Source organism: Micromys minutus (genome assembly GCF_963924665.1).
Source record: "Micromys minutus genome assembly, chromosome: 7".
NCBI classification, from domain to species: domain Eukaryota; kingdom Metazoa; phylum Chordata; class Mammalia; order Rodentia; family Muridae; genus Micromys; species Micromys minutus.
The window spans coordinates 73,272,969-73,287,599 of record NC_137976.1 but is presented as its reverse complement, the minus strand read 5'-3'; the positions used below and the strand labels follow the sequence as shown (position 1 = coordinate 73,287,599).

General features: G+C 53.5%; 3 protein-coding genes across 3 annotated transcripts in view; 2 read left to right on the top strand and 1 right to left on the bottom strand.

Annotated features, from left to right (window-relative positions):
* DGCR2 (DiGeorge syndrome critical region gene 2) overlaps positions 1-7,076 on the top strand; it is a 48,387-nt gene extending 41,311 nt beyond the window's left edge. Inside the window, exons 8-10 of the mRNA XM_080918864.1 lie at positions 2,430-2,582; positions 3,435-3,671; positions 4,803-7,076. Coding sequence (XP_080774990.1) covers positions 2,430-2,582; positions 3,435-3,671; positions 4,803-5,059 — 647 coding nt within the window. The 3' untranslated portion in view covers positions 5,060-7,076. The remainder of the gene's footprint in view (positions 1-2,429; positions 2,583-3,434; positions 3,672-4,802) is intronic.
* A 2,596-nt stretch (positions 7,077-9,672) lies between these two features.
* LOC308422354 (carbonic anhydrase 15) lies at positions 9,673-12,446 on the top strand (the record flags this gene model as incomplete). Its single annotated transcript, XM_080918900.1, has 8 exons — positions 9,673-9,739; positions 9,945-9,980; positions 10,342-10,512; positions 10,902-11,062; positions 11,155-11,247; positions 11,795-11,861; positions 11,956-12,122; positions 12,234-12,446. 8 exons carry the CDS (start codon positions 9,673-9,675, stop codon positions 12,444-12,446), a joined length of 975 nt encoding a protein of 324 aa, XP_080775026.1.
* Positions 12,447-13,490: 1,044 nt separating this feature from the next.
* FAM246C (family with sequence similarity 246 member C) lies at positions 13,491-14,171 on the bottom strand (the record flags this gene model as incomplete). Its single annotated transcript, XM_080919062.1, has 1 exon — positions 13,491-14,171. The coding sequence occupies one exon, from the start codon at positions 14,169-14,171 to the stop codon at positions 13,491-13,493; it is 681 nt and encodes a 226-aa protein (XP_080775188.1).
* Between the last annotated feature and the right edge of the window lie 460 nt (positions 14,172-14,631).

Genomic DNA, 14,631 nt, shown 5'->3' with positions numbered 1-14,631 from the left:
TTTTTGTAAGAAAATAGAAGGGGAAATCTTTTGCCATGAGATTGGCAAAAATTTAAAGATAAACATGATCCTTAAAATGATTGCTACATTATATTTCATTACACTTTGAACCCGCTCCTTTAAATGCACTGAGATGAGAGGACAAGAGTATTTCTAAAACATAAGTTTCCTCAAGATTCTTACATTTGGGATATATGAAGAACTCTGAGACTGGGACATAACAGTTCATACCATGTCTGCCTGTCATGCACAAGTCCCTGGGTTTGATCTCCAGCCCTGCACTGTCGCACGCCCCACTTCCCGCCGGCAGGAATAGGCATGCAACAACAGGATTCTTCTGCAAACAACCTTTATTGTACAACACTCTCTGAGCAGGGGACCCACGTGGAAGGAAAATGCACTGCATATATATGCCCAGGAGACTCGTGTCGCTACCTGATTGGTGCGCCCTCCAGTAACTCATTATGCTCCGAGATTGGGCTGTGACGTCTGTGGTACATGCGCACTATGTCTCTTGGGCTGGGCAACAGCTCTGTTTGCTGAGTCATCGGCGGGAAGCCGGCGCCATGTTTGGGTGCGGCACAAACAGCTCTCTACACTGCACAATAGAGCTAGCTGCACAGGCCTGAAGCATGGAGATCAGGGCTATCCTGGGCTACAGAGCCATTTTGAGATATGCAAGATTTTGGTCTCAACAAAACAGACAAAATAAGAAAACACAAACTTCACCAAAGAAGATATATATATGAGTATACTGTGAAGGACCTGGGGGGAAAAGTTCCATATCAGTCATATGGGAAACCAATCCATATGGACTGGGAAAAGAGTTAAACTTCATAGCACCAGGACCTGGCATGGAGTAGCTAAATACCTCATGTGTCCTTGAAGACTTTTGACCCACCATTGGATTCTTGTACCGTTCTTTGTTTTGTACTTGACTGTAGGTGGCTTGGTCTTAGATGTGTCTTCCTGTTCCCCACAGTGGTAAGCCAGCCCTGGAACTTAGTTAGAACCAGTTCAGAATTAGTCTTGCAAAGGGGCTGCTTCTTTGGGACTCACCTGGGAACTTGGTGTTGGACTCCAGCAAACAGGCCTGTCAGCATCCCACAGGCAGGGACCCTGGAGGGTCAGTAGGGACATGCAAACAAGCAGCTAATTGACTGGGTAGATGTTTTTTACATATCCACTCCACAGTTTTAAGCACCACTTCCTGGTCGTATGAGAAGAGGGCAGATCTATCTGGGCCATTTGTATTGGTCTAGATCAGGCTGGCTGGCAGCAGGAATCATTAGGGCTCTATAGCCTGCCTGCTCATGTGTGGGTTGTGGAGTATTTTTTTTCTAGGTCAGTCTTTGGGGATCTGCCTTCCAAAACCGTTGTAGAGGTGGAATAGACAACTCTTCTGAAGCTTAGGTTATCACATATGCAGGGCCTCCTGCTTCCAGGTGAGAGGCCTGGTATGTACCATGACCATCATGGTGTTATCATACAGAACCAGTATGGAGTTGGTAGGGGGCTTCCTGGCTGCCTTTTCCCTGGCCCTGACTTACTAAATGCCAGTAGTGCCCCTTTCTGAGTGAGGACCACTAAAAGAACAGAAGGACTGAGGAAGGCTCCACAGGTGGGACGGGCTTCCTGATCTGCAGTGCAGTGGGAGTCCAGTTTAGCATCTTCTTTCCCCAAAAGTGATCCTGTGAAGAGGTTGCTGGTGCTGCCCCTGCCCTTCCTGTACATAAGCGTGTACAGTATAACGGGTCTTTTTATAACAGTTATACAGTATAACGCTTGCTTCGGGCATGTGCAGTGTCGGCAAAGGTGCTGTCCAGTGGGACCGAGTATGCACTGGGAACCACTTCTCTCTGCTTAGCTGCAGTGAGAACCGCTGTGAACAGTGAGCAGGTTGACCGTCCTTTGTGAATCTGGGCCACACAGTCATTGGAGGACACGGTAGCAGCTCTCCTCTGTGCAGCCCTTCAGAGTTCAGGCGGAGTCTTTCCTGTATTGTCATTCTGTCGCTGTTAGACACACATACCCTTGGGAAGGCACCTGGGCAAGATATGTCACAGCCCAGCTACCTCAGTCAAGAACAGAAGTCTCTTTCCTTGCTTAGTGGCAGTTACAGCACATTTCACACAGTGGCAGACGAGAAAGAACAGGAGCAGGGCCAGATGGCCACTGTGTCCCCGAATAGAGAAGTGTTGTCATTTGTGTAGCGCCTTTGGAGACTTCTGGGCTGCGTGCCTACTCTCTCTTGCTTTTTCAGTGGTGTTAGTTTTCTCAATTTTGAAACGTTTTTTTTGTTTGTTTGTTTTTGCCCTCTGTACTAAGAAATTGTCAAGAGCATTGTAAATGCTACTGGGTGTAGGAGAAGCCTGGACCAACCCAAGCACTCAGAACAGCTGGTTTCTCCTCTTTACCCCTCCTCATAGATGGTAGCAGCCTGTTTGACTCCATGGCTAGTGGGATGCGCCTGGTCGTCAGCTGCATTTCCTCCTTCCTCATCCTCTCGCTGCTGCTTTTCATGGTCCACCGGCTGCGCCAGCGGCGCCGGGAGCGCATCGAGTCCCTGATTGGAGCAAACTGTGAGTGCCCTCCAAGGACCACAATAGTCACACACATTCCCCAGCCCTCCTAGGTCTCCAGGTCCCCACTGTCTAAGCTGTATCCTTGCAGAGTGGAGTCTGTGGTAAGATAGGAGAGAAAGGTGTCCCTCTGTAGCCACATGAGGTGCCTTCTTCAGGGCTGAACCCACCCTGGGAGCCAGAAAAGTAGGATACCTGAGAGGCTGAAGTTTAGGGTAGGTCTTCTGCCCTCTCAGCTCTGTATCAAGAACAGTATCCCTGAATAGTCACTTCTCATGATGAGGAGAAGGCTCCGATAATTAGTAGCCACAGCAGGTACCTGAGATAATTCTTATCCAGAGACTTTCTCATCTCTTCTCTGGAATGTTCTTCCTTAGCAATAAGAGGGCTGGGAGCAAGTTGCCAGCAGCTACAAGGGATCTCATTTGCTCGGTGAAGGGATCCCCAGTGTTTCCTAGGGCATGGTTGATGTTGACATCACTAACGCCCTGATTCTTTAGCCTTGGGAGCAGTTCTCCTAATCTGCCTTGGTGTTCACTGAAGCTTCTTTAGTATATGGAAACCAAAAGTGAGTTGGACCCGGGGGCTATAGCAATATATAGGTTGCTCTTGCAGTCAAGTGGCAGGGCTAGGATAGGTTGCATATAAGTGGGGTGAGGACACTTTGGTTGGAGAGACCCAGGGATGAGAGGTTCTGGCCAAATCAGGGTCTCATGTGACATGTTGGGTGGGTGTGGCTGGCAAGAGGGCAGGTGGGTTCTAGGCTAGTGACTCTGGGATAGAGGCTTAGGAACCAGCAGCCTGCTCCAAATCACACAGCTTCCCTCCTGTTTCTCTGTTTTGATGGCTCAGTGCACCATTTCAACCTTGGTCGGAGGATCCCTGGCTTTGACTATGGCCCAGATGGGTTTGGCACAGGCCTCACTCCACTACATCTTTCTGACGACGGGGAAGGTGGGACCTTCCATTTCCACGACCCTCCACCTCCTTATACAGCTTACAAGTACCCAGACATGGACCAGCCGGATGATCCACCGCCACCCTATGAGGCTTCTATCAACCCAGACAGTGTGTTCTACGACCCTGCAGGTGCCTGTTCACCCTAGGGAGAGGGAATATGGAATTGTCAAGCTATCAGGAATTCAGGCTTTGCTGGAACCTGGGAACCTTCTTTTCTTTCTGGCTGCCTTCCAAATCTTTAGGGCCCTTTCCAAGTTTGCTCTTGCAGAAGGTGCTTGGTCCTGGCCTCCTTAGGGATGTTGAGAGTTCCTTCTCTCCCTCCTATGAGCACCTATTAGTGGTACAGCCCTCAGGACCTCTCAGCCTGTCTTTGTGAAGCAGTGGACTGGGCACTAGGAATTCTAAAGTCCTGACCCAGCTCAGGAGCTTGTTCTGAATCATAAACACACATTATAATTCCTCCTCCTGTGGTGTCAGAAAGCTGCCTTAGGGTTGCTGTTCTTCACCTGACCCGAGGAGTGTCCAGTGTCACCTTCCATACACACCTGTTTCTTGTGTGGAACACGCCTGGCTCATTACAGGCCTGCACTCTGTAGCAAAGTGGGACTTTTAACACTGCTGTGGTCTAGGGCTATGAGAATATGATTGCTGCCTTCAGAGCAGATTATCAGAACTTTCTCTAAGAGGCCACAGTCACAGCTGGGGGCACAGCTCAACTGATAGCATATTTGCCTAGCACAGAAGCCCTTTTTGGATCTTCACACCACAAAGGGGTTGAGATAGGAAGTTTTCTGCCAAGACGACCCCACTCTGTCCAGCCTTGGCTTCAGGGCAGGGTTGGAGTCCTGGAGACTGTTCATAGCCTAGGCCTCATCGCCAGCACTTAGAAACAGCCCAAAACATGAGGCAGGGTATTTGAGGAGTGCCTTGGTCTGGATTTCTACTGGCACGGGTTCTCACGGATGCCTGCTCCCACCCACCCCCTTGCTCTAGTTGCCATAGTTCTGCTGCAGCCCTGGGTATGATGTGTCCCTGCTGAGCAGAGGTGGCTTCCCTCTGCTCCCTCTTTGTTCTGACCTGTTGGTCACTGCATTTCACCTATCATAAACTGGTGCCAAGATGAACTTTTGTCTGCCAGAACATTAAGCAAGTATCTCCCCTGGGTCCTGTGAGCACTCAGAAATCAAGGCATGTTTAGGACAGGAATCCTAATCTGCCCAGGCCTTCATTTACTTCTGACATCCTTTTGTTCCCCCACAGATGATGATGCCTTTGAGCCCGTGGAGACCAGCCTCCCAACCCCAAGAGATGGTGGCATTGAAGGTGCATTGCCCAGGCACTTGGATCAGCCGCTGCCCCCTGCAGAGACCTCCTTAGCAGATCTGGAAGACTCTACAGACAGTAGCAGTGCCCTGCTGGTGCCTCCTGATCCTGCCCAGAGTGGAAGTACCCCAGCTACAGACGCACCACCAGGGGGTGGGCGCCTCCCCCGTGGCTCCCTCAATACTGTGGTTTAGGTGGCTCAACTTGTGGCCCCCTGTGGGCTAGGAGTGTATGTTTCTTGTTCAGAAGACACCTATCTCAGTGGGGGACATGAAGGGGTCCTGTCATAGCCTGGACCTACTCAACTGCCACATCCCCGCCAGCAGTAGGTGTGTACATAGAAACTGAAGCCAGGCACTCGGAGGAGCAAGTGCCCGACGGTCCTAACCTAGGGCTGTTAGCCTTGATTTTTAAATGGTGGAATGACAGGTGTTACCACACATTTCCAAGAGAGCAGAGGCAGTGGGCTTCACACACATCTTTGGATGGGCTTGTTTCTGCACTCTCACCCTTCGAAGCCAGTCATCAGCCAGTGTAGACACAGTAGAGCTAGCACTAGTGGCTGCTTAGAGGCGGCAGAGCATCTGGACTTCTGGGGAAGGTATTCGCAGCTGCTGCACTGGCTCTCGGGGGCTTCCTGCCCAGGTCCATCTGAATTCCAAGGTGCCGGTCGATCCTGGGAGGAAATTGAACTGGCCACACCACTTGCAGCTTTCCATTGAGGCCAGCACTGCAGCAGGAGGCCCTGCTCATTCCTAGCACTCTCATGGTACTCCTCTGCATGGCTCCCCAGGAGTAGACTCTAGGCCCCTGTGCAGGGCTGGGGCATGCTGGCTTTTCTCTGCCACACCCTGGATTCCTGTGCTCTGCTTGCTGGCGAATGACCACTGTGTCTAGCCATGCCCCTTCACCTCATCTGTGCCATAAGGGGTTGTCTGGGAAGAGAATGGTTCAGGTGGACAGCCTGTGTTGTGTCGTCTGAGTCCACTTCGCCATAGACACTGCTGGAGCCCAGCGTCTACCAGCCACATTCATGCCTCCCATTTCCTCCACAGCAATGGGGTACCTGGGGATTTTGCCCAAAGGACCCTGTTGCCAGCTCCAGCTCCATGCAGTGGTCTTGTCTCCCGACATGGGCCTTTAGCATTTCTAGGGTTTGGAGATTAAGCAAGGTTCTGTGCATTTTTAGCACATTTGTGTCTTTTCTATGTTGGATGTCTGAGTCTTTCTGTATCTGTGTGTGTCCTCACGTGGCCAAATGTTTGCAGGCGGTGATGGCTCACAGGAGCTCAGGACAGGGCCAATACCCCGCATGAGCCATTTGCCCTTGGACCACTCTACCACCTCTGTCTAAGCTGCTTCTGGGCTGTGGTAGGTGGGGCTGCAGTGCGACTCCTGTCCAGGTGAGACCAGGCGTGGGGTGCTGACCTCTAGTTCTGTTGATCTGGATCAGACCAGATCCCAGGGCTGAGGGGGTTATGATAGTCTGCCCCGTGTCTGAGCCCGCAGACCAGCTGCCACAGCTGTCCCTCTGCCAGAAGGCTCTTGCCCCACACCCTCTGCTGAGAACAGCAGCAAGTACTAAGTGCTGGGCACTGGGCAGCCATGCTCCAGAGGAACAGTTGGGAATTGTATTGGTGCCAGGCCACCCAAAAGAGCCCTAAGGACCACACACCAGTGCCTCAGAAGACTGTATGTACAGACTGGAACTTAAGTGGGGACCAAATGGCTGTTGGGGTTGAGAATAGGAGGCTCAGGGGAGAGGGTGACCTAAAGTGGACTGGTGCTGCAGAGCTAGGCCTGTCAGGACTGCGAGGATCCGTTCCCCATGCCATCAGGGTGCATGGAATGCCTGTGTTTGGGGCTGTTCGGACAATTGCTACTCCAGTTCCAAGCACTGGGGTCTGCCAGTTTACTGATGAATAATCCCAAATCCAGGATTTGCTGAGGTTTGTGTTTCCTCGCCCATCCCACAAGGCCCCAGAGGGATAGGCTCCTAGGAGGCCTCTTGCCCAGGACTGCCTTGCCACCTCTTCTGAGAGGCCAGGTACCCTCTGACCTGCCTTGAAGTGGAATTTGATACTGTACATTGTCTCAATGCCTGTTTTTACATATTCCTTTCATTAAAGGTTTTAGTTTGGGTGTATTTTTGGTCAGGTTGGCATTGATCCTTTCTTAAGATGCTGTGAGAACCATTTCATCCAATGCCAAATAAACGTGTTATGGAAAAAGCATGGTCAGTTCTTGCTGTGGCCCAGCCCCATTGATTGACAGGGCTCTCCTAAGTTTTCAGCCCTTACAGGCATCCAGTTGGCTTCTGACATCCCTTGGTTGAGGACCAGATGGCTGAGCTTCCAGCTTTGTGCAGGGTACCTGACAAGGGGCCACACTACTCCCTCTGAAGTTTTGCTACAGTCAGTGTCAGGGCTGGTGTATCTGGTTACTAGCGACCAGTGTGAAATAAGCTGAGCAGGGAAGGGCAGGGGACTTTTATCTAGCCATTTCGGAGGATGTAAGCTGCTCCTTCTAGCAGGAGCTGCTTCTCAGAGGGTTGTGGCTGGCTACATACACCCAGGGCTAGGCTAGACAATGCCTCCTCCTGCAGGGCTGGAAAGGCCTGAGTCTTCTGAGAAGATTCCCATCTATAAAAGATTGGATGATATGATCTTGTTTTTCCAGAAGTCCTGAGATTCTATAACAGCCGATTTGCTTGGGCTGGAGCCCCTCCACCCAAACACTGTGGCACTTGCAGCCTGTTGGGGTGAGAAGGGTCTATAAACAAAACTCTGTGTGTGTGTGTGTGTGTGTGTGTGTGTGTGTGTGTGTGTGTGTTTTCGTTCAGTCTCTGCATGGCATGGCATCGGTTGTCCTGGAACTCACTATGGTAGACCAGGCTGGCCTTGAACTCACAGAGATCCACCTGCCTCCCAAATGCTGAAATTAAGGTGTAGTTTTAAAAAACACTTTATGGCTACTGCCTTGCCCCTCCTCGTTCCCCTTTGTTCCACCTAGTTTAGCTCTGGGATCATTGCAACTTGCCCTAACCCAGCTTCCTTTTCTATCCACCTCTGTCCCTGGAGGGGCTGAGTTATCAGCCCACTCCCAAGACCCTAGAATCTGCTGATATAAAGGCTCAGCCTTGTTACCTTGACTGTTAAGCACAATTGCTGGCACAAATACCTCCTGCCTGGAGATGGATCCTAAGAGGGAAGGAGAGAAGGCTTTTCTGCCATGCTTTGGAGGAAAAGGGACACAGCAACCATGTAAGATCTCGGGGGCATCTAGGGCTTTCGACCTCTGCTCCAGGCAGGTTGCCAAAGATGTTTGGCAGGGGCTAATTGGAACTAGCCACTAAGTTTAGGGCGGAAGGAGAGACAGGGATAATAAATTGGAAAGAGCACGCATTTCTAGGCAGGAGATGTTTGCACCCAGCAATTGTGCTTTGCAGTCAAGGTAACAAGGCTGAGAGTGTCTTTTAAGGTGGGTTCTAGGGTCTTGGGAGTGGGCTGGTAACTCAACCCCTCCCGGGACAGAGGTGGGTAGGAAAGGAAGCTGGGTTAGGGCGGGTTGCAATGATCCAGGAACTAAACCGAGTGAAACAAGGGAGCCAGGAGGGGCTGGTAGTGCCGCAGCTCCTGGGCAAGGTTGTAGTGTTTTTTAAAACCATGTGTAACAAAGGTGTGCACCTTCATGCCCTTCACATATCTTAATTTTCATAGTATTTGTATGTTTGTGCCTGGGTGTATGTTTTAGCAACCCATACATGCAAGAACCCTCCTCAAACTCGGGAACTAGACTTCCAGATGTGATCAAGTTCACTGTCCTAACCAGCTCTCCCTAGCTCAGAAGGAACAGTGACAGCAGGCTATCACAAAGGCTGGTAGGAAGTTGGACCTGCTGAGGCCTTTGGTAGGGATAGGAGCTACCAGCTCGCAGGGTGCCCGGGTAACCACCCTTTCCTCTCTGCAGGGAGGAGCCTGGTCCTCAAGCAGTTGCTATTGGTTTTTGCAGTGCTGAGGGCGAATCCAGGGAGACATGCTAAGCAAGTACTCTTCCACTGAGCTATACCCCACCTCCCCTGGGCTATGGGAACACTGAGAGGGGCAGCAGCCCTCCAGCCTACTCCCTGGTAGTCATTGTTCAGCCTAACCTGCTCACACCCACAGACATGGTGCCCACGTGCAGAACTCCTGTCAAGTGATCACATGTCCCATCAGGAAGCCAAGGAGTCAGACACGTCCTCCAGAATGCCAGGGGCTTGATCCACTGCAGTGCCCGCACCACAACAGGCCTGCAGCTTCTCCCAAGACCGTTTTGGTTTTTTTTGTTTTTTAATTAGGGAAGTCCTCAGACAGGAGCATCAGTAGGTAGGCAAGCGTGGACATGACTGTGGAACAGGGGTTGGAGTCTCAAACTTTCAGCAAGGCAAGAGACACCCATGCCTCCTATCCTAGCCTCTTAAGTCTTGGGCAGTAGAATCCAAAGTGCCCTCAACCCTTGAACTAGTTTCTTTGACGGTGGCTTTGGCATGTCATTCCTGGTCTCTGTCACCCATTTTCACTGCTGTGAGAGTAACAACCAGACACCCTTCAGGAGTAATGCCAGCCACTAACTGGCAGCTGCAGCTCTGAAGTCTGGGCTCCAGCCCACCTCCATTCTTAGTGGCTGTACCTAGTCTCCACCCACTCTAGCCCCACCTCAGTATGTCTGCAGGACTTCTCCAGACCTCTAGTTCACCTACCAATGAACACAGAGCAGCCTTCTAAGTAGCCTGGCTGAACATTCCAGAGTCAGCCACTGCAGCACCATGTGGCCCCTGGGCTTCCTGCTCTGCTTCCTCCTCATACAACTGGCGGCACAGGTGGACTCCAATGGTGAGCACCAAGGCTCTGCCTATGTCATCTTAGAGCTACCAGACACCATCTACCCACTGGTGGTGGGACAGGTTTGGGAGGAGACACACTGACAAGGGAACAGCCTCTGCTGGCTAACCCGGCTCCATTTCTGGTCCGAGGCCAGCCTAGAACTTTAAAGAACCACATAGTGGTTCTCAGCTCAGTCCCTGCCTCCTGTTTGTAGGTACCTGGTGCTACGACTCCCAAGACCCCAAGTGTGGTGAGAACAGTTGTAATAGGCTATGTGGATCTGTCTGGTCTCTGTCAGCTCCTGTGCTCTAAAGGAACCAGGCAGCAGGCACGCTGTGATTCTGTGTGTCTGCTGTCAGGGTCTGTGAGCCTATGGGTGTGGCTAGACCATGTGTGTGTTAGGATGGTCCTCAGCATGAGTATGCAGCACGTCCCAGATCCTCCTACTTTATCTCTCTATCTTGCTAGCTAAGTCTGATAGACGCTACTGCAGCCAGGTGTGTGGAGGACAGAGGGAGGGAGGGCATCTGGGCACATGGCAACCCCCCCTCATTGAACCCCCAAACTGCCTCCTAGACTCCTGCTGTAGACTTCAGTCCTTGTTCCCTCAGGTCCCGCCCACTGGAAGGAGCTAGCACCTGCCTGTGGGGGCCTGACCCAGTCTCCTATCAACATTGACCTTCGATGGGTCCAGAGGGACCACACTCTTAAGCCCTTCGTCTTCCAAGGCTATGATTCAGCACCTCAAGGTCCTTGGATCCTGGAGAATGATGGCCATACAGGTCAGCATCGTGAGGTTAAGGCAGGAATCCACACAGCTTATAGGAATCTCTCCATACACAGGCATGAGGACTCACAGGCGAGCTAGGACACCAGCTTCTCAAAAGAGCTCACCCACACACACATACACACAGGCTAAGCATCTATAAGAATGGGATCCACAGATGAGTCCAAATCCTCGTGAACAAAGCAGAGGCGGCTCTACACCCAGTGTAGGGAGTGGCAGGAGACCCCTATAAATGAAACTGGCCATGACCCCTGAGATTCATGTCTAGATGCGAAGATGCTGGAAAGGAGTCAAGGTCCTTATAACCAAAACTGCCAGTGACAGTCATTCCTACCCAGGGGAGACTGCTGGGGAGGAATGCTCTCATGTGTTCCCTGCCTTCAGTGCTTCTGCGACTAAGTTCCTGTCAGCAGAACTGCCCTGCCATCCGAGGGGCTGGGCTCCCATCACCAGAGTACCGGCTACTGCAGCTGCACTTCCACTGGGGCAGCCCAGGGCGCAAAGGCTCAGAGCACAGCGTGGATGAGAAGCACGGTTCTATGGAGGTGGGTGCAGCAGGGACCAGAGGGAAATGGGCACGGGGGCAGGGCACGGGGCCAGAGAGCACCTGGACACCACCTTTGGTTTGTATCCCTAGATGCACATGGTCCACATGAACACAAAGTACCAGAGCATGTGGGAGGCACGGAGCCAACCAGATGGGTTCGCTATACTGGCTGTGCTGTTGGTGGTGAGGAAGGGGCTGTGGCCCATGCATGTTTCCAGAAAGAGGGACTTGGAGTTGTGTGGAGGGACCAGGGATCTTCAGGTCTGGAAGGCTTAGGGAACTCAGAAGAGCTCACACCCTGCCCCAACACACACACACACACACACACATACACACAGGTTAAGCATCTATAAGAATGGGATACACAGAGGAGTCCAAATCCTCGTGAACAAAGCAGAGGCGGCTCTACACACGATGTAGGAAGTGGCAGGAGACCCCTATAAATGAAACTGGCCATGACCCCCGAGGACAGTTCATGTCTAGATGTCCAGGGGTGGGGGCCTTAGGAATGAAGTGTTGGTGGACCCCGTGGCAGGTTATCTTCCTCACCCACAGATCTCCCAGACCCTCCAATTTCGTCCTTCCCAACCAATGGTGTCCCAGTTATTCCTACGTTACCTTTACACACACACACACACACACACACACACACACACACAGAGTAGAGGCAGATGGAGGGAATAGGAAGAGAAAGAACACCAAAACATCTTTTACTAAAACTCTTCCACAGGAGGAGGACAAGGACAATACCAATTTCTCTGCCATTGTGTCTGGCCTGAAAAACTTATCTTCCTCTGGTAAGGAGCTGTGGGGTCCCATCTGGGCTGGAAGTTATGTGGGTGAGGAGCGAGAGCAGGAGAGGTGAGTTGCAGCTTTCCGCCCACCATCCAGGGCTCTCTGTGAATCTGACGTCTACCTTTGCGCTGGCCTCTCTGCTGCCAAGTGCTGTGGGGCTCTCCCGCTACTACCGATACTCTGGGTCTCTGACTACGCCGGGCTGTGAGCCGGCAGTGCTCTGGACTGTCTTTGAAAACACGGTACCCATTGGACGTGCGCAGGTGGGAGCCACTGCCCCTCCTCCACGACCAGGTTCTTTCCCAGTATCAGTTGTCACCCCTACCTTCTCTGCCTGCCCAGTTACATCTTGACCCATCTTTGCCCTCCTTCAGGTAGTCCAGTTCCAGGCTGTGCCCCAGACTGGGCCACCAGGTTTGCACCCCAGACCGCTCACCGATAATTTCCGCCCCCAGCAGCCTGTTGGAGGGCGAAGGATATCGGCCTCTCCCGGAGCATCTGTCCGTTCATCAGTCCCTGCCCTGCCAGGTTTGCACCTGGCTCTTTTGGGCTTGGGAGTTGGCCTGAGGCTCTGGCAGGGTCCCTAAGATGCAGCAATGACTCCACAATAGTACTTCCACAATAAATCACGCACAGTGATCTGGGCCTAATGTGGCTGGGAAGGGTTGTGCCTAGTGGTCAAGGCGATGGTGGGTAGAGAACCCTCCCTAGCCTCGCTGCAGCCTCAATGTTCCTGTCCTGAGTGACTGTCCTCTTGCCCACCAAGGCCATAGAAACAGCATCCAAAACTGAGACCCACTCAAGATACCCACTGGCAACAACCTGTTATTTGAGTCTCCTGGGAAGGGAGAGTCAGTACACCTTAGAAATGCCACCTATTCCAGAAATTGCATTTTATTATACAAACAATCTGGGAGATCAACAAGGGGAGTTCCCGTGTCCAATTAAAATGATGACCCAGGTTGAGATTCCGAGGACAGTCTTTAAGGAAAAGCAGGCTTCAACAGGAGGCACCAAGGCGGCTGGTTTTGTGAGAGACAGCAAGCGCTGTGAGACCACGCCTGCTGAACTATTGCCCCGTGGAGAGTTTTCTAAAGAGAAGCTGGAGTTGGGCTAAGTAAGAGTGTAAATATCCTCCTTATCAGTGTCTGAGGCTGATCCAAGGGGATACTGATAACACCACAACAGAAGGGTGGCCCCCATCACCAGTCGAGTGGTGGTAAAAGCGATGTGCCGTTCATGCCATGTAGAAGGGTATATTGAAGTGGCACTGTCCTCAGCTACCTAGGTCCCTAAAGTCCGTTACACAGTGCATAGTTGACACTATTCTAGTGCACAGGGCTTCTGCCTGCTCTCTAGGACTTTAAAGGAAAAGACAAGCTCAAGGCTGCAGATCCCTTAGCTCCTCCAGCTACTCCTCTCAGGCAGTGCCACTCTGGTCCAGATTCTTCCCCAACTCCAAGGCCAAAAGGGGCTCTACAGCCCAGACTCAGTCCCGGGCGGCCATCAACCACACCGCCAAACTATCTACACAACCTCTGCCGCTCACCCTCTAAATAATGGAATGTCAGCTGGCGGCATCTGGGAATCCTGTAAGAGCACCGCACCCCTTCTGGGGACGCCAGAACCCCTTAATCCCCGCCGCCTTGGGCAGCCGCTGGAGGCACTGGAGTTTTCTTGTGGTTCTTGCGGGCCACGGCTCGGTTCGCCAAGCTGTCCGCGGGGACGTCCGGGCCGTTCTCCGTGGCCCTGGAGGACGAAACCAAGGCGTTCACCGTGCCGAGCGCCCGCAGCAGGGCGGGACCGCGGGGCTCGCGGCGGGCGGGCGGCGGCGGTGGCGGCGGCAGCAGGGCGCGCAGGGCGTCCAGCTCGCTCCGCAGCTCCACACGCAGTGCCTCGAGCCCCGCGCCCAGCTCCGCGCGCACGGCCGCCAGCCCCTCCTGCAGCCGCCGCTCGCTCACCTCCAAGACGCCCGCCGGGTAGGTGGCGCCGCCGCGCGGCTCCCCGCACACTGAGCACACTGAGCCGCTGCTGCGCGCGTCGCTCCTGTCGCCGGTCCCCGCCGCCCCGGCCCGCGCGCCCGCGCGCTCCACCACCCGCAGCAGTCGCGGCGCCTCGGCTCGCGCCGCCGCCTCGACCCGCAGCTGGCCACGCAGGCGAGCCAGGCGGCCCGGGGCGCGGGCATCTTCGGGAACCGGCCCGTTGGGCTGCGAGCTCGGCTCCAGCCGGCGGCCCACGCCTCGCCTCAGCGCCTCTCTAACGCCGTACGCGCCGCGCGCCTGAGTCCACGAGCGTCCGGGCTCTGCCGCCATGCGCTGCCGCCTGCACCGCTCTCTGCCAGCCCAGCGGAGAGGCCCAGGGCCCCAGCCTGCAGCCTAGCGACCGCTGGGCCCGCGGGAATGCTCCCTTGGGACGTCTGTGGGAACGACCAGGCCTGGGGGAACCCCTGCAGGACCAATTCCAGAGTGGCTGGCGCTCCAGGGAGGCCGCGGGTGTGGGGGAGGACTGTGCCAGGAGGCAGGGGTATTTGAAACTTGGCCATAGGGACCGTGTTGTCGGCTGGGGCCCCCATATGGGACTTCGGTTGGCCTCTAGGCAGTGGCAATAGCACGTGGCACAACGGCTGCTAAATCCTAGACACCGTAGGGCCGGAATCAAAGCCCACTTGACATTCTTTCACGTCCTGGCCACATCAGCTGCCGCTCTGTCTCTTGTGTCTCCCATACAGCCTACTCAGCCACAAGAATTCATCTTTCTCACTGGCATCTCCAG